The 23,826-nt window shown below is 35.5% G+C and overlaps 2 protein-coding genes across 2 annotated transcripts; one reads left to right on the top strand and one right to left on the bottom strand.

The window, feature by feature from the left end:
* Positions 1-8,693: 8,693 nt before the first annotated feature.
* On the bottom strand, positions 8,694-10,594 carry LOC103954362 (phosphoenolpyruvate carboxylase kinase 1-like). The gene is made up of 2 exons (XM_048568573.1): positions 9,745-10,594; positions 8,694-9,440 (listed from the first exon to the last, which is right to left on the bottom strand). The coding sequence occupies exons 1-2, from the start codon at positions 10,520-10,522 to the stop codon at positions 9,394-9,396; spliced, it is 825 nt and encodes a 274-aa protein (XP_048424530.1). The 5' UTR covers positions 10,523-10,594; the 3' UTR covers positions 8,694-9,393.
* A 7,984-nt stretch (positions 10,595-18,578) lies between these two features.
* LOC103954361 (cell division cycle 5-like protein) lies at positions 18,579-23,746 on the top strand. Its single transcript, XM_048568340.1, has 4 exons — positions 18,579-19,014; positions 19,317-21,026; positions 21,606-21,887; positions 22,567-23,746. The coding sequence occupies exons 1-4, from the start codon at positions 18,838-18,840 to the stop codon at positions 23,332-23,334; spliced, it is 2,937 nt and encodes a 978-aa protein (XP_048424297.1). The 5' UTR covers positions 18,579-18,837; the 3' UTR covers positions 23,335-23,746.
* The last annotated feature ends 80 nt before the right edge of the window (positions 23,747-23,826 follow it).

The following is a 23,826-nucleotide window of genomic DNA, read 5'->3' as shown; positions in this document are numbered from 1 at the left end:
TTGATGTGCCTAATTGTTTGATTGCCATGATCGATTGGTTATTTATTTTAGCTAGGTCATGAACCTGCCCATCAAGCATTATATGAAACAAACTGATTAGCAGGGCTAAGCCTGATGATATGATACAATACAACAACCAAGCGTTACCTCATTAAGTGGGGTCAGCTGTATGAGTCCTAAAACGTTATTGTGCTCCATTTTGCGCCAAGTCTTCAACGAATTCCAAGTACTTCATATCTTTTTCTTACAGTCTCTTTCAAAGTCTTCCTCTATTTTGAATTTCATACCTAATTGGCATTGCACAAGTAGCACGCACATGGAATAGGAGAAATTCACCAGACAATGAAAAAAGTTAGGGTTCCATCATAAACCAATTGGTAATATAGAGAGTAGTATAATCTTTTATAAGCTCCTTCAATATTTCTCCTGTCACCGATGTGAAACTCTTTAGCACACATTCTCACACACCCCCTCAATTGTGGCGAATTTTCATACCAAGCACGTAGACAACACGAATTGAGTGATGTGAAGCATGTGTAGCCATTGTGCTTCACATGTGGACCAAACTGCTCTGATATCATGAAAAAAAATTAGGATTCACCATAAACTAATTAGCAATATTAAGAAGTAACTCAACCTCTTATAAGTCATTGCAAGGTTTACTTCACTAACATATGACTCTTTTCTCTTCACTTCTTCACAGATAAAACGATAGAGAGCAAAGTAGAAAGATATTTTACAACTGGCTCACACACTCAAATGAATCGAACATGTGGCATTCGTGAAACTAAGTGGAAGCAACTACGTACTATATTAGCCTAGTTAAACCAAGTTGATAACATTCTATTATGTTCCGATATATTATATATACTCTAGAGCTTTTGAATGTTAGATTCTCGTTATCATATTTTCGAACAAGGATTTAATAGCCAAGAACTTTACTGTAGGATGCCACCATATAAATCAAAGATTAGGGAAAGAATACTCTCCGGATCCTGAATTTTGGCTGCAAGCCTTGCCTCCAGCACAGCCGCGAAGCCATGGCAGCTCCATCTTCTTCCTCGAACAGGTCCGCAAAGGCGCCGTCGTCTCCTTCACATCCGCACCCTCTCAACCCCTCCGGCCGTCAACACCATCGCCGGGGATTTGATGCAGAGGATCCGGTGGCCATTGCTGCCCTCCCAGCTTCTTCCTATTCCAATGGTGCCAAAAAAATTTCCTGACCGTTCAATTTTCTTCTGGACGACTAAGATTGAAAGATCCTTCGAATTCAGATGGAAAGGATTCGAAGGATCCTATTCCCAAAGATTAAACCTTCCCAAAACACATACCATACACTAGAGTTTTCAATTTATTCATCAAGTACACATTATACACCAAAACATAATAAAATTTTGAATTAGAATTTGGACGTCGGATGCATGAATGCTTGCAAGCAGGGGCGAATACTTACTGCAACGATTGAAAGTCAAAATGGACCAGATTTTTTATAGCAAAAAATAACTACAAGTGGTCCTGTAGTCTGGTGACTTCTGACTCTACCACCTGATAGATCAGTGACTTATCACCGTTAATCGCGGACCTAAATCCGCACCATCGGCGGACGTATTGATCTGCAAAGGTACAGATCATTGGTCGGGTCACCCAATTAGCCATCACGTGCTGCCACGTGTAACCTGAAACCCTAAATTATGCTTTCGTTTTTTGTTCTTCTTCTGCAATCCTTTCCTTGCTGTTCCTATGGTTTTTGGTGAATTTTGTTTCGTTGGTTCTTCCTTTATTTTATAGGAATTTTAACGAAAAACTTTTGATACTGTTCATTTTAACGAAAAATTATATTTTTATACTAAAAAGTCAATTTTGGTACTATTCACTTTACCTTTTATTTTATCCTTATTGTTAAAACTCAAAGTTTTCAAACCCTTTTTATTAGTTTTTCTGTATTTTATTTAATTTTTTTTTCAAAATTTTTATATCATATTTGAAATTTTCAAATTAAGAATGTTTAAATATTCATTGGAATTGTCTCGAAATTTAGAAACCTAATGTATAATATATATGGTGATTTCCGAAAAAAAAATATAATTAAGATTTTTTTTTTTTTAAATATTCATTGGAATTGTCTCGAAATTTTAGAAACATAATGTATAATATATGGTGATTTCCGAAAGAAATATTATAAGTGGATGATTAAATATAAAAGTTTGTAAGTAAAATGTGTTCGAAATAAACCATGGACATGATACAAGTACAAAAATTAATTACAAAATCAAAATTTTGATGAATAACTATAAAAACAAAATTGGAATATATATATAAAAAAAAAAATTATGTCGGAATATGTTTGGAAGATTTCGGGATAATTTGAATCAGTAATTGGAAAAAAGTTTATGTATTCCAAATTTCTTTCTTTTCTTTTTTTTAAATCGAAGTCAAAATTTGTAGTGAAATTAGAAATTCATTTTTTTTGTTTTTGTTTTTGGGTAAAAGCAAAACTAGAAGTACTAATATTACTTGTATCTAGTCATGAGACCTTTTTTTTTTTTTTTTTTTTTCCTCGTCGAGTAGTCTTCGGACTTCTTCATGCTTGTTGTTTTGTATGGTTTATGAATACAAATTGAAATGTATGCAAAGTAATTAAGCACATGCATGATGCATGCGTTTTTTATTCAAAAGATATTTGCAGAAAGAACCATGCCAAGTCAGTGGTCAGAGAAAGCATGAACCAAGCACATGCTGCATCACATCAAATAATTATTTTTCATATTACATAATGAATCCAAAACCAATTTTGAGCTTCCCATGATTTCAGAGATATAATAGTATTTATAAAAGAATGATCCGCGACACTATTTTTTGATACAATTTATTTTAAATATATTTGTGAGGCTCATTTCTTATTATCTTTTAATAATTCGTTTATCTTTTACGTATTTCCTCAAATATCGTGTACTAAAATTATCCAAATCTGAAACCATGTATTAGATTAAGAATTATTTTGAGTTTCTTTGTAGAATCGTATTCATCTATTTATTCATTATAAATAAATGTCTTAATAATTTTAGATTTATTTAATTTCGTAAATATAAGCTATGAATAATCATCTAAAAAATAAATAGTTCATATCGTTAAAATACATCAAATAAATGGGTATAAGGCATAGACCAAGATAAATCGTTATAAAAGATGCTTCTGTACGTATATTCGAAACCAGGTCCAATTTCATGCAGAGAAAACTTCTACTCACCTAGCCCCTAGCCCCCTTGTAGACTAATATTCAAACTATATAAGCAGTACTAACACGTGCAGCTTAATTATCTATCCACATCTCGTCTTTTATTTATTTTATAAACGCAGCCATTTATGCGCCTTTTGTTGAATAACTTATGGCGTTTTGGAACACGTTAAAGTGATGTACTATTTCATATGACTTAAAACATAAGAATAAATTTTAGCAATATATCATAGGAAAGTGTTATTGGCACTCAAAAAATATCATTCTACACTCCTTATACATATATTTTTCTTTCCAGATATAAAAAGTTTGGATGTTATAAACTAGATGATCTCTTCATAACACGTAAAATGAATATAACATAATTTGTGTTTTCGATACTAATAAAAAATTTCCCCTCTTGGAAGGTTTTGGTCGCGCTAACGATGGAGACAATACATCTTCTCTACGTGAAAGTTAAGCACGACTTCTTAATAAGGTTCTGAGTCAAATTATAGCAGTTTGGCGATAAATTCAATAGCAAAAATCAAAATTTTATCCAAAAAAAAACAAAGAGAGATAATGCGTTTGGTAAATTAACGTTCATTAATTTGTCCGTAATTTGAATTTTATTTTTTAGAGTTCTAATGAAAAGCTTCTGGTACTGTTCATTTTAACCAAAAATCATATTTTTACATTAAAAAAATTAATTCTGATACTATTTATTTTATCTTTATTGTTAAAGTTTTGAAATTTTCTTCATCAATTTTCTTTTTATCTTTCTGCAGCTGTATTATATCAGTCCTTTTATTTGGGAGAGTTTTGGGGCGGTGCTACAGAATTAAACTCGGATGTGACCAATGAACACGAAAACGACTATTTATTTTAAATTAAAACAGAATAAAAAGTTTTGATTTATAACGTACATGCACACGTCAGTGATGACAAACATTGTTGGTGGCCCACGCAGCAAGAACCAGTCCATACGTAAGGGATGACCAAATTTGTGTTTTCCTCTCACAAACAAATGGAATTGGATGGCCAACGTTTCTCGAATTCCACACAAATTAGGGGAGCAAGAGAACATATCGCTTTACTTAGGAGATAAGCTACATGTCACTCACTAGTCTTTGTTTCTGTATGTTCATGACAATCACGTAATGAGCCATACAAAATGTAGTTATGCAAAAAGCTTTACAACCGCATAATACGTCTTTTAATCACGTTATAAGTGTTAGATGAAGTTGTCATGTGCCATAGTTTATTTCATAGAAAATAAAGCTGTTGTATATGAAGAGAAGAACTTATATATAAAAGATTTACTGTCATGTGGTATCCTAATTCAATAATACATTACTATGTGGAAAAAAACTTACATATGACAATGTATTATTGAACATAAAACGTTACGTGACGATAAACATGTTCTATATAAGTCCTATCTGAATCTAGTTTCTATGAGTATGATGCCCCATTTGGCAGCATCAATCCAAACTCGCTTGAGCGTAGGTAGGACAATGTGTCTTTCAATTAGATACCTACTCCACACTGCCAATTTGCCACCCACTTTAGTCACATACATTTGCTTTTATATAAAGAAACAAATTATATGAGTGGGTTTATACCTAATTGCACATGTCTCAAAATTATTTTTGAGGAGATGTATATAGGAATATATTGCAAATTTGTTGACCTCTTTTTCTTTTCATTAATTCCTTGCTCGATTTTGACATTCATTTCAAAGAAATTTGAGATTTTGTTATAGTTAATCCTATTTTTTAAGGTAGAAATTCGATATTTTTTGTGAGGCTCACTCAACAATATCGTCCAATTTGTAGTACTCAGTACACTGATTGTCACCTTAGAAAAATCATTCATCATTTTGCAAAACATATTTTATTACAAGTTATTTTAATAAATGCACTGAAATATAGTATACACCCGAATCTTTGGTCATTGAATCCTTGAACACTAAATCCTTAACCACATATTCAACTCTCTCTTACTTTAGTCCATACCATACAACATAAAATGGTAAAAAAGAAAAAAAAATGAAAAATACTAATGATATCATATTTTGTAAATCACATCTAAATCGTCACTTTAATAGATATAATACCTATTTATATAGTTGACTCTATGTATATTAAAGAGGTAGTTAAAATATGGTCTACAAATGTGTATCTCTACCACTTAGTACTACGACCTAGTGATATTTTTTTTTCACTTGCAAGTGAGAAATCTTAGGTTCGATTCTCATTAAAGGCAAATTTAAACCATATTATTGTTAGCTTATTATGAAACTAAGCATGCGCCCTCCCTCCTTAATATAGATTTGTTCAGAAAAATGTAGTATCCCTAACATATAGAAAGACGAAAAGTCAGAAGACAAGAGCTAGGTAAAAAAGGCAAGAAGGAGAGGCTAGAAAAGGCGAGGTAAGACAAGACAATTGGCTCTTTTGCCTCACAATACGGATATCTGTCTTTTTAAGTTATTAATTTGTTAATTTTTTTTTAAAAATAAACGATATTATCTATACTGAATGAAATAAAGGTGATAAATTCCTCCTCTTATTCTATTCCTCAACTCTTGAATCCGGCATATCACCTGAGGCAAGTTCAATTGAATCCCCGCAAAAGGAGCCCCCAAACTCACTCTTTGGTTTAGAAGGAAAAAGAGAGAAAAAACAGAAGGTGGTACGAAGCAATTACGGAAGCACACAGAGACTCAGTGAAGGAGATATATGGTATATCCACGTGAACTTATCATATCACGCACAGATGCACACAGTAGTTTATGGTGTGCATCCAAAGTCCAACCACATTGGAGGGGGGGGTGGGGGGCAGTGCAGTTGACTGCACATTGATCGAGAAGACCAGATTAAACTGATATGATGGGTGACTGATCAGATCATACTTGCCAAGTGTCCTCCTCGTGATTCCAACTATAATTTACCTAAACCCGTACACACTGATTTGATTAATTAATTAAACGGAATTGGATTCCATTCGGATCCCGCATCTTAACTATTTATCGTGTATTGTACGATCATAAATTATTTAATTTTTTTTATTTAAAATTAAACAAAAATAATATTTAACGAAAACTAACTACATAATGTATGATGAACGGTTAGAATCCAAAGAGATTCCTTTATCTAATTAAACAATTAATTAAGTACTCAAATAATTATGAAGTAGGATTATCTGCCCTCTTTTTTTCTCCCCCTTGTCTTCCCTCCTATTTGAACTGCCACGGTTAAGCTACATCAACATCTTATATTGTTTTTTATAGAAACAGAAAGATAAAATAAATAATATAAGAGGAGATGATGGAATGAGATGAAAAGAAGAGAAAAAAGAATCCTAGTCCGATAATTACGAGGCTCCAATTTCAACATTATTGAGGTTTTGCCACCTCATCCAAGGTTCTTCTACGGAGACAGTGTTGTTGGGATTTGGATAATTAATCGTTTAATCTTTGTCTTGTTTATAATTTTTTTAGGAATTATTATTAGCATTTCAAAATTTTCATTCTATACTTTAAACTTTTTATATTTAAAAAGAAAAATACGCTTGTGAGAAGTGTAGAATGAGATTTTTAAAGTGTCAATAACATTTCTCATTTTTTTGGTTCTGACCATAAAAAAAAATTATATTGTAATTTGTACCTCAATGAGAGATTTTTCAGTATGACCGTCACACAAGGTGGTACATCACGTGTCCCTATATAAAAGGGTGTGATATCCATTTTACTTCTCACACACTCTTCTAATTTTCGACCATCAGATTGGATGAATTAAAGAAGATCAACAGACATAAATTAATAAAGGGTGTGTGAGAAGTAATTTGGGATGTGTGGATGGCACATCCCTATATAAATGGTGGGATATATGTGTTAAAAGGTTAATAACTTTAAAATTAAAAAATTTCACCACTTACATAAAAACACGTAATGCATCATCTATTGTTCTGTCGCAACTAAAAATTTATCCTCTTCCTTCAGATGTAGAGTTGTAGACTGCAGCAAGGCTAAATGGTGGGTGGATTCCATATACGTTGGCCAGCTCACTTGAGCTGGTTCCTTCCAATAAGGACACTTGGATACATATTCATCTCTTTTGCTAGATTCCGTAATGACATTTCTGAAATTTGCAGCCTGCCCCTGTGAGAACATCGATGAGACGTCACGACCGAGGTGTACTTTGTGTTAGATAAGTTTTTTTTTTTTTTTTTTTTTTTTTTTGATAAGGAATAATCGCGTAAAAATGCCTGATCACGCCATTTCAATGACATATATTTGTATATTTTTAATAATGGCAGTGTATTTGTGTTAGGTAAGTTTTTATTTTGATCTGCAATTTTGATAAGGAAATAATTGCGTAAAAATATCTGACCATGCCATTTCAACAACACTTCTCATACATAACATGTTTGTATACTTTGATCTCACTCGACTTTACGTAATTCTACTTAGTGTCATAATAGCAGCGTACTGTGTAATGCGAATCTTTCTTTCGATCTACATTTCTAACAAGGGAATAGTTGCGTAAATATGTCTGACCATGTCATTTCAACAGCAGCTCAAGCAAAACAAGCTTGTATACTATGGTCTCACCATACTCTATGTAATCCTCCTTAGTGTCATAACGACAATGTATTTGTGTCATGAAAGTTTTCTTTTGATATACATTTTGATAAGGGAATGATCACGAAAAGATGTCTGATCACGTCATTTCAACGACAACTCTGAACAAAATATGCGAATATACTTTAGTCTCACTCGATGCTACGTAATCCCACCTAATGTAAAAGTTGCTCTAATCATTCACTAAATAGAAATGAAAGATAGGTCCAAACAAACGTATACTACCATGACTAAGAAAACTTAGGTGCAAAGAAACATAGAAGAGTGAGCACACTGATCTAGCTAAATCAACTGCCTAACATGCATCCAAAATATCATTAAAAAGTCAAAACATCCGTTTATTATGGGTCCCCTATTAGGTATATTTCAATTTTTGTGGCATAATTTGCGTATGAACTTCCAACTGTGTACCCATGTCAACTTTTCATGTGATTAATGGGAGCGTTGAGTATCCTTGATTTAAAGCATATGCTATAACATGCCTGCACAAAATATAGTACATTTGCACAAGGATATTTAGGGGCATATACTATATAGAAAAATTCTTACATTCGGCCGGCCGTATACGGCGGTGCACTCGCAACCACAACACAAAATTAAATCCACCACTATAAAAGAAAAGGAAAATAATAATGTTATTCAAATCACGTTTTTGTATCACATTTCCATACCATCTATTAGGTGACATCTAATGTCAACAGCCACATCATTCAAATTAATCAGAATTTTTAATTTAATTAAAAATTATTTAATAAAATAATAATTAAAAAAAAATTAATAAATTAAATTAAAAAATCTGATTAATTCAGATTGATAATGCCAATATGAAAATATGGTACAAAAACATAATATAAATAGCATTCCTCAAAAGAAAACTCAAATTCCGAGTTGAACACTCACATTACATTTCGTAAACACAACACGAACTTATTCCTCAGATTCCGAGTTGAACACTCACATTCCGCGGATTCGTACAAGGTTTCTGGTACACAAAACATCGATTTTAACTTAAAAGGTAGCACATAGGCTATATGGGAGTAGTTTGCTTTCTCACTTCCGACTCTCTCTCTGACCGAAAAAAAAAAATACAAGAGAAGGCGGGGAAAGACAAAGGATCCCCATAAACCCCATTTTCTATCTACATTCTCAAGATTCTCTCTCCACATCTACAGGCTTCCACGCTAGGCTTCCACGCTTGACGGTGAACTCGTTCCATAAAAGACTGATTGAACCGATCATCTTCTGCTTGACGGTGAACTCGTTTCATAAAAGACTGATTGATCCATCTCATATTCTACAATCTTCTACTGTGACGTCGTTCCATGCAAGTCTTTCTCCATTTACTTCTGCTTCCTAGCTAAAGAGCTCTTGAGAGGAAGAGGGGTTTCCTGGATCCATTGACGACAGGATTTTCCGTTTTTTAAGAGAGGAAAGTGGGATTGCTTCGTATTCACATAGATTGGATGACAAGGATTTAGGATCTATGTACTTGGATTTGGTTCATTGACATGACTGACCCAAAAGTCAGATTTTAGTCAATTGGATTTGCTTCTCCACCACTTAAGATCCATGGGTGCCCTGAAATTTTTCACAAAGAAATAAACTTCATAAGTAATCATAGCTCGAATTTTGGTTTTTGCGATTTCGATTAGTTTAAAGTAAAATATCGCTCCTATCAAACCCAAAAGAGAAATTTCAAAATCAATTTTCAAGTTATTGACCGGTGAAAATCTACAAAATTTAACATTTAACAAAAAATCTTGATTTATAAAATTTAAAAAAAAAAAAAAAAAAAAAGAGCAAAAACCCAAATCACAAGATGGAATTTTGGATTAAATTCAACCAAATAAATTAGAAAATTAGAAGAAAGTAGGAAACTTACTAAGTGCCTGGTCAGCAGAAAGTCTTCTGGAAACGTCTCTGGAAATCATCTTCCTCAGCAGATCCTTCGCCGCCGGCGATACAGATCGGAAGACCTTCGGCGGAAATCTCAAATTCCCTCGCAAAACCGCCTGGAAGATCTCCGTCGCCGACTCGCCGTAAAACGGCGGAATCCCGCTGAGCATTATGTACATCATCACGCCGGCGCTCCAAACATCGATCTTCTCATCGTACTCCCTGCCCATCAGCACCTCGGGCGCAACGTAGTACGGCGTCCCGACCACGCCCTCCATGACCCCGCCGTCGCCGGCCCACTCCGCCGACCCGAAATCCGCGAGCTTCAAATTGTTCCTCGAATCAAACAGAACATTCTCCGGCTTCAAATCCCTATGAACCACCCCGAGGCGGTGGCAATGCGAGACGGCCTCGAGCAGCTGCTTCATGATCGCGGCGGCCTCGGGCTCCGAGAGCGTGCGCTCCACGACCCGGTCGTAGAGCGTTTCCTGCTCGCAGAGCTCGAGCACCATCGCGAGCGAGTCCTCGGTCTCGAAGACGTTAAAGAGCTTGAGAACGTTGGGATGCGATGACAAAAGGGTCATTATCTTGGGCTCCTTCTCGAGGCACGCGCGGTCGATTTCGTCGGTAAGGACCGATTTGTCGATGATCTTGCATGCGACGAACTCGGCCGAGTCCGGCGAGAAGGCTCGGACGATCGTGCCGAACCGGCCGCGGCCAATTTCTTCGAAGAGCTGGTAGGAGTTCTTCAATGTGTCATACATTTGGGGGGATTTTTCGATTAAGGCCGTGTTTGGGTGGTGAAGTTTCGGGTTTTTTTGTTGTTGCAGCTTCTTTGGGGTTCTGAAGATTTATAGGAGGAAGACGAAGTGGAATACTCCGAAGAATATTCGGTTTGGTGGGGTAAGGGTGTAAATTTACTGAATTTCCCGGAAATTGGACGGCTACGATGTACGGTACACGTTATGTGACATGACGCAAATACCCCTGTTTGTTTTTGTTTAGGTTTCAGTGTGCGGAAGTGGAAAAAAAGCCCAATTTAGGAAAATTGGTTTTGGTTCCGGAAGAACCTCCAAGAAATAATTTAAAAAGGGGGGATATTCCTTAAATCAAAGAAAGTTTTAACGAAAAACACGTGGTACTGTTTATTTTAACGAAAAACTATATTTTAACACTAAAAAGTCAATCCTAGTACTATTCATTTTACCCTTTATTTTGTCCTTATTATTAAAACTTAAAGTTTTCAAACCCTTTTCATTAGTTTTCCTTGAACGAAAACGAATTTTATTATTTTAGAACAAGTTTAGTAACCGTTAACACGTATTTTCAATGTCGAAACTGATCCGGTACATTAATAGTCATAATAAAAAAGAAAAACTAATAAAAATGGTTTGAAATTTTTGAATTTTAACGAAAATAACAAAAAAGTGTTTTATAAGTGAATAGTACAATTATTGATTTTTTTAGTGTAAAAATGTGGTTTTTCGTTAAGTGAACAGTACCGGGAGTATTTCGTTAAAACTCCCTAATAAAAATGGTTGAATTATTATTTTTTTTATATCCAACTATTTGTGTTATGTCAGTTAGTGTAACATGCACACTGAAAAATCAATTCTTTTACTGTATTTTTTTTAGTGTTGGGGTGTGAACAATTATGAACTGTTTATTGAAACGGAAAAATATTATGGTTTATAAGTACGGTATATTTGTATAAAAATAATAATTACATCGGTATGAAATAAACAAGTTTGTTTTTATTTGAAACCTCTTGTTTTATTTTGCAGTTGGGGTATGACTCATTTGGTTGTCAATTTTCTCTTTTAGAAAAATGAAAATTATAAGAATTATCGAAGATCATGCCCAAATCCAATTGTAATCCGTTAAACTACTTTATATAATGGAGATTTCTTTTTTTCTCGGATCTCTTCCATCAAGATCATCGGATTAAGTAATTCGGACCTTTGAAATTTCATTCAACGGCCTACCTGTTTTAACCCTTTAAAAGATATAATAATTTTTTACCGTTTGATAAAATTTCAAAGATTAAAATTAATTGATCCAGTGATCTTGATGAAAAAGATCTCGAAAGAATATCTTCTCCTTTTCTCAAGAAAATTTAATTATTAGATTTGGATTTAATTGAGGTGTGGTCCTTTTCACGAGTACTACACTAACGACAGATGATTTTTACAAATTAATTATGTGAACATTTTTTTAAATAAACGGCGTCATTCATTCGAGCTAAAAGAATGTTCAATACATATGAAGTACAGTATCTGAATAGTAGAATACTTCAAAACAAAATATTTGAAACTACAAAATACCAATCTCAAATGTAACAAGAAACTAAAAAAGCAAAGGTGTTTATGTTGGGCACCTTTGGGCTCACATAATGGCGCAAGTCGGAATAGACTCCACGCAAAGCTCAAGAGAGATTGAGAAGCTCAAGGTCAAAGGGGCTTAAAAGAGGTTAACCCCGAGTATTAAAGATATGACCGTCTATGAGCTTAGCTCGAAAAGTATGTGAAGAGAGTTCCAACCACCAAAGCCACATAAATTGACGTTAAAACATGAGGTGACAAAAATTTATATGAAGAGTCTCACTTTTGCCGGAGTACCTTAGCATTCTTTTTACATAATATCAGTCTCAAAAGTCTAGTCATGCAGAAGCTTAAGAGTCCGGATCCTCTATGTGAGGATCCCGATGATCCGTGAATCATGCCAGTTCATCGTACATCGAGAGATTAAAAATTATTTAAATATTTTTATTTAAAATTAAACATAAACAGTAATTGACAAAAACTGATCGCACGATGTACGATAGACAGATACGATTCAGCAATCTTCAAGAAAAAGGAACCAAAGAGGATCTTGTTGGACAGCTTACACCCGATTATACCTACACCAAATGCCTTCTCCCCAATTGTACTTTGGGCTCCACAATAGCATTAAGTAGCTATAGCACTTTTCTGCCAATTGGGCATAAACAAAACAAGAACAGGAGAGCACCATCTCGTCTGCTATCACTTCCCCATCCTCTCGACCTTTTGATGAAACTGAAACTGTGGAAAAAGGTAACTCAAAGACAAAAATGAAAAAGAAACTAAAAAGAACAAAGTGGAGGCAGCTATTCCGTACTCTTTGCAATGTCACCATCATCTTGTGTCGATCGTATGAAAAACCAAACAATAGCAATTGGTCCAGCATTGCATGCATTTTACTCACTCAAGGCATGGAACTGGATGATGATCGGATGTCACATTCTCCATGAAGATGGAGGCTGCCGTGGTCCGACCATTTTTCATAGGTGTCTAAAAGATAAGGATAATGTTCATTCGTATATTTTTCTGTCTCTTAATTAACAAACTATTTAGTCATGATCGTCGATGTATTATGTTCATGTAACACCAAAATACGCTTGCAGGTATAGGTCTAGTTGAGTTTGCTATAGCAATGTGTTTCTTCTTCGGCAATGAAGTTTGAATTTTCTTTTTGTAATTTAGATAAACTTAATACAAAACATTGCTTGTATCAAAACATGAAAATACGCATCAGTACTTAATGCATAAAACTATGACATTTTATTCGTCTGATTATAACAAAATGAGAAATGATTTTATACCTTTCATATAAAATATAGCTTGTTTTTCTTTAAAAAAAAAATTTTGATTAGTTGGTGGCTTCATCACAACATACCATTTTTTCGAGAGTTGAAAATGATTTTATACCTTTCATATAAAATATAGCTTGTTTGTTTTTCTTTAAAATTTTTTTGATTAGTTGGTGGCTTCATCACGGCAGACTACATTTTTGAAAGCTGGAAATGATTTTATACCTTTCATATAAAATATAGCTTTTTTTTTCTTTAAATTTTTTTTATTAGTTGATGACTTCATCACGGTAGATCACCTTTTTGAGAGCTAGAAAGACTTACAGAAGCATTTCAGTCTCTTACTAGTCACTATGTGTGATTCACTAAGATCAAGATTCAAACCCCAAAATGTGTAGTGGAATACAGACCTAAAATTCTTCCAAACCACTTAATTATCCGTGATAGTTATAGAATATCACTTGTTTCAAAACGCTAAATACGCTTCATACTCAATTAGGGCTGGAAAAAAATCCCAAAAATCCCAAACCAAACCGAAAAAATCCCGATCCCAAACCAAAAAAATCCCAAACCAAAATTCCCGAAATTTTCGGTATGTAATCCCGAACCAAACCGAAATTTTCGGTATGGGATTCGGTATTCCATCTCCATTTTTCGGTATTCCCATACCGAATTGAAATAAATATGATTAATCTTTTGTTTGTTTCTATATTCCAGTTGTCTCAACTAATGTGATTAATCTTTGGATATTAGTTTAAGTTCATCAGAAAAGTTTGATTATATATATCAGTATACATATATTATACTAGTACCTTAATATTGTGCATGCATATTGTTAATTGATAAACTAGTACATTAATAAAACTAATTAATATAACTGATGTGGTGTAATTCACTATAGGGAGGTTAATAAAGGGTATACTGATAGTTATAATTGATGCACCTTAATATTTGATGTAGTTTAAGTTCTAACTAGTACTAATAGTTAGTGATATGAAAAGTTTGTATTTGAATTATTCATTATTTATTAGTTGTAAACAATTTAATTTCCTCTTTTATTTTCTTAGTATTTATTATCTATTAGACTATAATTCAATGTAAATGATTTGTGGTTTATTGTTTTAGACACGGCTAATTTGGGAGGTGAGGAGAATACAACACAATTTTGGCTCATAACTAATTTTTTTGATTTTGGGTTTGTTACTTTATTTATAAACCTTGGCTTGTAACTACTATTTTTGCTTTTGAGTTTGTTACTTTATTTATTACTTTATAATATGTCAAATTTTAGCCCAAAAACATAATATGTCAAATTTTAGTCCAAAAGCCCAAAAGCATTTTGGGATTCCCGATTTGTCCCGAAATCCCGAAATTATTTCGGGATTCCCGAAAATTGGGATTCCCGAAAATTTGGTTTGGGATTGGGATTGAATTTGGGATTCCCAAAAATTTCGGTTTGGGAATCGGGACAATGGTTTCGGTATGGGATCCCATACCGAACCACCCCTATACTCAATGCTGACATTTGTGAAATTTTATCCATTTAATTCTTCTTATGACAATGAGTGAAGTGACGTTAATTTTTTTATTTTTATTTTTTTTGGAAGAGAAGTGACGTTAATTAATAAGCTATCGAAAGGTATCAAAAGTGGGGGGAATAGGTAACATGCACTTTATAATTATTGGAGAAGCCTCCACTATGTCATTGTCAACTTTTCCAAAACCCTAATCTTCTTTTGTTTTATTTTCTCTTATTGCTCCTAATTTTTATAACCTAAAGTTATTGATATATTTTTAACAATTCACTGTATAAAAGTTAAGTGCATCTTTAAAGATGTAGAGCAACACAATGGAGATATGTTTAGGGGAAAATATAAAGACCAAAATTTTTGAGATATGATGCTTAAAGTTAATTAATTAGTGCAAAAGTTAACTTCATGCTTAAATTTAAAGATAACTAATTTAGGATCGACTGCCGTGGAGAAAAACTCAGCATTCAGGCAAGCGGCCTGGTGATGTGGTATGTATTATACGCCCTACAAAGTCACAAATTGATCTCTTTTTTCAAAAAAAAAAAAAAAAAAAAAAAAAAAACAAAGGTAAAAAGAGAACCACGACAATTATCCTTTTCATTTGAACCAAAGGGAAATAGGAAAAGCATTCAGCATTTTCTCTTTTGGTGAGCTATTTAAGCACGCTGGATGTCGTCATGCATCACGTTAAACATGTCATTATTTTATGTTAATCACTAATCCTAGGTTTCATTACTTTGATTTTTCAAAAATGCTTGACGTTACCTACTGAATGATTTAGCTAGATCAATTATTTAGATTCTAATGTAAGGACAGTATGCTTCTTTGACATGATTAACAATTCCCTATCATATTTCAGTTGCGTGAGTAAGCGATGATGTAAGTTCTATAGAGAGCTATACACTTGCTTAGATCTTGTTAAAGACGCGAAATTATTAGAGATTGGAATTGACTATATTGGTTAGCTGATAATTAAGGAGTTTGTATAATTAGGGTTACTAGCTAAAATAGTCACGATAATATTCGAATACTTCTTATGGATATGAATGATGGATGTTCTCTGTGATAAGGCTAAAGTGATAAGGATCACACAATGGGAAGTGTCCTTCTTGATCACCGTCAAGGGCCCCTGCACTCTCTCTACACACGCAAGAACACAGAAACTCAGGCCCCATTCACTGAGCTATTGCATACAGAGAGAAGAGCAGCAGAAGAATCGTAACCCTAGCGAGAAGCCTTCTTCAGGTAAGTGGTTACTGTGGTACTGTGATGAATATGTATTCCGTTGTCCACTGTTACATATATAAATATTCTTACAAGTGAGCTAGTATATAGTTCAACTTCTGATTATTATAAACAATGGGGAATATGAGTTTGCTCACTCACAGTAAAATGAGTTTAAATTTAGAGATTTGTATCTAGCCAATATACAAATCTCGAAATATAAACTCATCTTTGATAATAGAGTGGTGAGCATTAATACCATTTGACGAGACTTTTTAGTGTGTTGAAAATATAACCTAGTATACAAGTGTATACAATTTAAAGGAAACTTGAAATAAATAAAAAATTCAACCAATTATTACACTTAATGTACCGTGAGCAAAAATACACTCAACAAGTAAATTAGAGGAATTCCCCAAATAAGTTTAAGTATTTTCTTTTTTATTTGTTATTCCTTTGGGGGGAAATCCATTGATAAATGACATCTCATAATAATTAAGTAGTCAATTATTGTTTGTTCCTTGGCCCAAAAAACAAATTGTTTGTTTGTTTGTTTGTTTTTATTTTTTATTTTTAATGCATCGATATTTTACACATTAAGGGGAGAAGGAGTTCAGCTAAGTTACACAATAGGCAACTTAATTTGGTATTGAATTTGCCATTCATGAGATTCGAACCTCTCACTTCACTTGAAATACCACCAGCCGTATGAAGTTGACATCAATGACCATCTTCTCATCCTTCTGTTTAATATTATCCCTTAATTTTTCTTTGATTTATTCAAAACTATTTCCTTAAAATATAAAATATATGATGATCAATTGATCATGACTAGATACTAGATAGTATGGCATTACTCAATCGATATATACGTCATGCATGGATAGTAGATGTATAAAACTCGAGGGAGATGAGTTTTATACACGACTTAATATTATTAGCGGGTTTTTTCCATCAAGATTGCCCCTGAAATTGGACATTTCAATCAAAATGTAAAATAGAAAAACAATCAGTTTGGTCCCTGAAAATGGGTTTGTATAGAATTCATTTCATAGTACATATACTTAACTGACTGAATTGTCTTAGTATATAATGTGTTAGGTTTGTACACATGCGTTCCGGGTTCAAAACTTTTCATTCTCTGAACTAATGTAATAGTTTGAAACCCCGTCTCTACTCTTAATAATAGACTTAATAGTAAAATTAAAAATAAAAAAAGTGTGACTGAATCACCATCCTAGAATTAATCGATGTTGTTGGTTACTGTCTTTAGATGGTCTGCCATCGCGTCAAGATTGCCAGGCCGGACATACAATGAAATAAAGAATTACTGTAACTCTCGTTTGAAGAAACGAGACTCGAACGTCAATGTCCGAGCTAACATGCACCAATTTTCCCAATACAAGAAGCATCAGGAACCTTTTCTAGACTGGATGACAATCATGATCATCAGAAGCACTTGTTGTCAAAAAGTACTTTTCCAGGGTTAATTCAGCCTCCTTTCTCTTCCAACGCTGCCATACCGATCCTGAAAAATGTTGGTGACCAATATTGAAGACATGGATTTCTGGTGCGACCTATTTGTAACAGCATGAGAACCTTCAAAATGTAGTACTGCATGCTGGAGATGCATAGCAAAGTTAGAGTAGCAGAAGAGTTCGAAATTTTGGTTTCAGTTTTAAAAAGGTTGTGTTAAATATGGTTAGCATTATAACAAATATATGAATGAGAATTTCAATATACAATAAAGAAGAGACTATGAAACAGTGTTGGATCTAGAATTTTAAGGTTGTGTTTGTTAACAGTGCGTGTAGCATGCAAAAAAATTAGGTGAGGAAAGTTGTTGAGCACTTTGTGGTTCTATTGTCATTTGTGTTCATGCATGTCAACAAATGCCAAACACCGTGTGTTGTTAACATACCCTATCGAATGCTGCCAAGATATTCCTTAGAAGGCATTTTATCAATTACTTGATGGACACAAAAATGTTCCATGTCAGACATTTGATTCCCAAAGAGCCTTCACATGTATTTTTCCCAGCCTTTCGAGGATTCTGAGACCACCTAGATCCCTATGTGGATCTGTTCATGCCAAGAAAACCTGTGACTTTTACGTAGTGATCTTAATTCATGTTGTGCATGATAGTTGACGGATGCTATTAGCTCTCTCATACTACAATGTTGAACGATGATCAGGACCGTTTACTTTCTTGTTCACCCTTGTAAAATTCTATCAGATCATAAACCGTTTAACCGTCTAATTAACATTCTTGACATGGTAGTACTATCATTCAGCCAAGATCAAATAGTTTGGGCTGGTCCAATATCAAACCCATATTTCATATCTGGGTCGGGTCGGTCGGGTTAAAACCATACCGACTCGCTAACTTCTAATTGTAATTCCCTTTCCCTCCTCCAAAACACGATTAGTAACTTTTTTTTTTTTTTTTTTTTTTTTTTTTTTTCAGATCTCCAAATTTTATCCGCTCTTCTCAAATTACAGAGAGCTGAAATATCACAGTGGGAGAGAGGAGAGAGGAGAGAGAGAGATGTGCCCGCGCGCTAGGGTTTTATCAAATCCAGAAGTCGCCGATTCTTAAACCCCCGAGGGATTTTCCGATCACCTTCTCCGTCGCGTCCCAGTCGAAAACCCTAGGGTTTTGGTACCAATCGTCAATTTATTAGGGTTTGAATCGAAGAAAAAGTAGGGCAAGATGAGGATTATGATCAAAGGAGGCGTGTGGAAGAACACGGAGGATGAGATCCTCAAGGCGGCGGTCATGAAGTACGGGAAGAACCAGTGGGCTCGAATCTCGTCGCTCTTGGTTCGCAAATCGGCTAAGCAGTGTAAGGCGAGATGGTACGAGTGGCTCGACCCCTCCATCAAAAAGGTAATATTTTTCTTTATTTTTTTGATAATTTTTATGCATTATTGTGATTTGTGTTCTGTTTTGAATGTTACATGGTGAAAAATTGCTACTTTAGCTCATAGGTTTTGTTTGTTAATTGTGGGAACCGATTTCGATTAGGGTTTATAATGTTTGGTTATGCTCGCATTCATTTTGGATGCTTAAATATTTGATTTGCAATGAGGTGGGAGAAAGTTATGAAATTTGTTGTAGTAGGCTGTTTTTAGCAGGGTTTTTTAGTGGGTGAATTTGTAATGCTGTTCATTAACCCCCGATTCTTGCAGACTGAGTGGACTAGAGAAGAGGATGAGAAACTTCTGCATCTTGCTAAGCTTATGCCTACACAATGGAGGACCATTGCCCCAATTGTTGGTCGTACTCCGTCGCAGTGCCTCGAGCGGTATGAGAAGTTGCTTGATGCAGCCTGTGTTAAGGATGAGAATTATGAACCGGGTGATGATCCACGGAAACTGCGGCCTGGAGAGATTGACCCAAATCCCGAGTCGAAGCCTGCTCGTCCTGATCCTGTTGATATGGATGAGGATGAGAAGGAGATGCTTTCAGAGGCGCGAGCTCGGTTAGCAAACACTAGGGGAAAGAAAGCTAAAAGGAAAGCCAGGGAGAAACAGCTTGAAGAGGCCAGAAGGCTTGCTTCGCTGCAGAAAAGGAGAGAATTAAAGGCTGCTGGCATTGATACTAGGCAGCGAAAGAGGAAAAGGAAGGGAATAGACTACAATGCGGAAATTCCCTTTGAGAAGAAGCCTCCTCCAGGCTTTTATGATGTTGCTGATGAAGATAGACCAGTGGAGCAGCCTAACTTCCCTACGACTATTGAGGAACTTGAGGGAAAGAGAAGGATTGATGTGGAAGCGCAGTTAAGAAAGCAAGATATTGCTAAGAACAAAATTGCTCAAAGGCAGGATGCTCCATCAGCTATACTGCAAGCCAACAAGATGAATGATCCGGAAACAGTTAGGAAGAGATCAAAACTGATGCTTCCTGCACCCCAAATTTCGGACAATGAATTGGAGGAAATTGCAAAGATGGGTTATGCTAATGATCTTGCAGTTGAAGAATTCGCTGAAGGTAGCGGTGCAACTCGAGCTCTTCTTGCAAATTATTCCCAGACACCAAGGCTAGGAATGACACCTTCACGAACACCTCAAAGAACACCTGCTGGTAAGGGTGATGCTATCATGATGGAAGCAGAAAATTTGGCCAGGATGAGAGAGTCACAGACACCATTATTAGGAGGAGATAATCCAGAGTTACACCCATCAGATTTCTCGGGGGTCACTCCTAGAAAAAAGGAAATTCAAACGCCAAATCTGATGCTTACTCCTTCTGCAACTCCTGGAGGTGGTCTTACACCTAGAACAGGTCTTACGCCTAGAGTTGGCATGACGCCATCGAGGGATTCTTTTGGCATGACCCCAAAGGGGACTCCCATTAGGGATGAGCTTCGTATCAATGAAGAAATAGATACACCTAATAGTGCAAAACTGGAGCAGCGTAGAAACTTGCAGTTTGGTTTTGGCAGTTTACCACAGCCTAAGAATGAGTACCAGATTGTCGTACAACCAGTTCCAGAGGATACTGAAGAACCTGAGGAGAAGATTGAAGAAGACATGTCTGATAGGCTAGCCAGAGAAAGGGCTGAGGAAGAAGCACGCCAGCAAGCATTACTTAGGAAGAGATCGAAAGTATTGCAGAGGGAGCTCCCTAGACCTCCTGCTGCCTCATTGGATCTCATCAGAAATTCCTTGATAAAAGCAGATGGAGATAGGAGTTCATTTGTTCCTCCTACCCCTGTTGAGCAGGCTGATGAAATGGTTAAAGTAGAACTTCTTAGCCTACTAGAGCACGATAATGCCAAGTATCCATTTACTGAGAAAGTAGACAAACGGAAAAAGAAAGGTTCCAAGCGCAGTGCCAATGGACCTACTACTTCTGTCCCTGTGATTGAAGATTTTGAAGAAGATGAACTGAAAGAGGTATGTTTTTAGTTCCTCGTATGTGTTATCCTTTTCTTCAAGTGCTGATTTTGTAAGGTTATTTTTGTCTTGTTTTCATATGTATCCACCCTTATATTGTGGACAAAGATGCTTGGTCGTGGTGGTACTGCCTTTGTTTCTTCAATTCATTTTCTATTGATATAGTATGGAGAATGGTTCTTGTGTATCTGGGTTGGCAAACATCTTATTGTGTTTAAGCATTACGTTTGGTTGAGTAGCAATGGCACTGTTAAAAGCAGCTGTGTGGGCAGGGTGATATATTTTGATCTGTTAAAATACATGAATTCATAATTCATGTTTATGTATTCCAAGTTTCGACATAGATTCGTATAAAAAAAATAATTTATGTATATCAACATATATATGATAAAATATTTTTCTTCCCGTGCAGAAATATCTGATGTGTTATATGAGAGAGTGAGACTAGTATTCAGTTCAATTCATTTGTCGACTGTTTATCTGTACATTTTGACCTGACGTTTTTTTTACAGACTACCTTTGAGCATGCCTAATGATTATATAGTTCCATGTTTTTTATGATCGCCGTGTTATTTGCAGGCTGATTCATTGATAAAGGAAGATGCAGAAATTCTTCGTGTTGCAATGAGGCATGAAAACGAATCCCTTGATGAATTTGTTGAAGCACACAAAACTTGCCTGAACGATCTCATGTACTTCCCTACTCGTGGCGCTTATGGTCTATCAAGTGTTGCTGGAAATATGGAGAAGCTTGCAGCTTTACAGAGTGAGTTTGAGAATGTGAAGAAGAAGATGGATGATGATATCCAGAAGGCAGCAAGCATTGAGAACAAGGTTAAAGTTCGCACATATGGTTATGAGGTATGCTTGCTGAATCTTTTGATTATAGAAACGTTTTTTTTTTTTTTTTTGTTAGAGCAAGGGCTTTGGGTGCATCTTTGTCGAACATGTTATGCTGATTTCTTGGTTGTTTTATTCCAACTTGAGCTCACATCGTTAGTTCCCTTTGAGAGTTGAAAGCGGGCTTTTTATTACTTAAATTTTAGAACTGTAAATTAACAGAAATTTTGCAGCACTTTCGAAAATTTGAGCATTGTGCAAGATTCAAAGGCATTAGTCTTGTAATATAAAATTATAACCTCTGCTAATCTATGAAAGACTCGTACTTTAAACAATTATTCAAGGAAATGATGCTGGACATTGGACTCCTTATATTTAACCTTTGGCATTGAATAAGATTCATCACCATCTGATGTTGCACAGAACCCAAAACATTGACATATAGAGTTGCTAAAAAGAATAGGGAAATGATATCTGCACACCCCTTTTCTCCTTGTGCCACCCTTTATTTCTGCCTTTCTATTCTCCTCTGAATCACTCAATCCAAAGGCCAGAAATAAACAAGTGATTGCAATAGGAGAAAAAAGGGTGTTGCAATCCCAAAGAAGAATACCCTACAATCACCTTTGCTGCATTTCATCATTTTTTTTAAAGCCAAATTTATAGATTATTTACTATTTGCACTTTTTTTATTGTCCAGATGCGGGCTAAAGAGGGACTCTGGCCAAAAATTGAGGAAACGTTTAAGCAGATCGACACTGCTGCAAAAGAACTTGAGTGCTTTAAAGCTTTACAGAAGCAAGAAAGATTAGCGGCAACACACCGGATAAATAATATCTGGGAGGAAGTTCAGAATCAAAAGGAGCTTGAGAGGCAACTACAGAAGCGGTATGGCAATCTTGTAGTTGAGGTGGAAATGGGACAGCGGTGCATGGATGAACTCAGAGCAGAAGCAGAAAAACAAGAAATTGCTGCCAGGAATTCTGATCTGGAGTTGGCTGAGGCTACAGCAAATGTGACTGTTCAACAGACAACTGAAAATCCTGATCCTGTAACTGCTTCAGACGAGCCTGGAAATGCTGTTCCCGGTGGTGCATCTGATGGTGAAGCAACAAATCAACAAATGGATGGTGTGCAAGAACAGGCTTCAACAGGCCCAGAAGGTGATATGGACATTGATGCCAAAAAGGTTCATGCGACGCCAGCAGATGATGTAAACTTACCTGATAACATGCCTTCTGCTGTTGAGGGAGATAGCGTTTCCGACAATGTGGTTGCATCTGAAAACCTGAAGGTAAATGATCCTGATGTATCTAAGGATCAAAAGGTTGAGATGCCACAGAACGTGACAGAAATTGAAGGCACTGTCCAAGCAGCGGGGGACGATGGTTTTGCTAATGGGACTGCCGAGATTGTTTCTGTTGAGGGAGATGTGAATTCAACTGAAAATGCAGCACCACAAATCTAAACTCTAGTGAACTCAGCCTGGTTTCAGTGATGAGCTTTAGCGAATCAAAATGTTGGAACGGATTACCAGGTGCGAGCAGATTACAGATATGCTATAGTCAATCGAAAACTGTATCCTGGTTCATGAATTTGGGATGTTATTGTCATTTTCGATTTCCGAACTCTGGAAAATCCATATGCTTCATCTGAAAGAACAATTAAGATCGTTTTCTGGTTTTTTTACGGTGTAACTGTTATCAGATTGAGGAACTATATTATTGTTGACTGAAAAAGAAGAGATTTAAGAACTTGGAATCTCTTCGTTTTGAGACTATCTAGGGTCTCTTGGACATCTTACTGAATCTTTGTTGTATACTGCAATGTAATGAACGGATGAGATTTAAAGAAACAAAGAAACAGATTTTGTACCTTCATCTGCTCATGATATACTGGTGCACCTAAAACCACGAAGTACTGTAGTTCTCCACCATGTTAAAAGTGATTTTACACACTT

The sequence above is a fragment of a genome, unplaced genomic scaffold, assembly GCF_019419815.1.
Source record: "Pyrus x bretschneideri cultivar Hongxiangsu unplaced genomic scaffold, Pyrus_bretschneideri_v1 Contig48, whole genome shotgun sequence".
In the NCBI taxonomy this organism is placed as follows: Eukaryota; Viridiplantae; Streptophyta; class Magnoliopsida; order Rosales; family Rosaceae; genus Pyrus; species Pyrus x bretschneideri.
The sequence above is the reverse complement of the archived record's forward strand: the minus strand, read 5'-3'. Positions and strand labels throughout refer to the sequence as shown.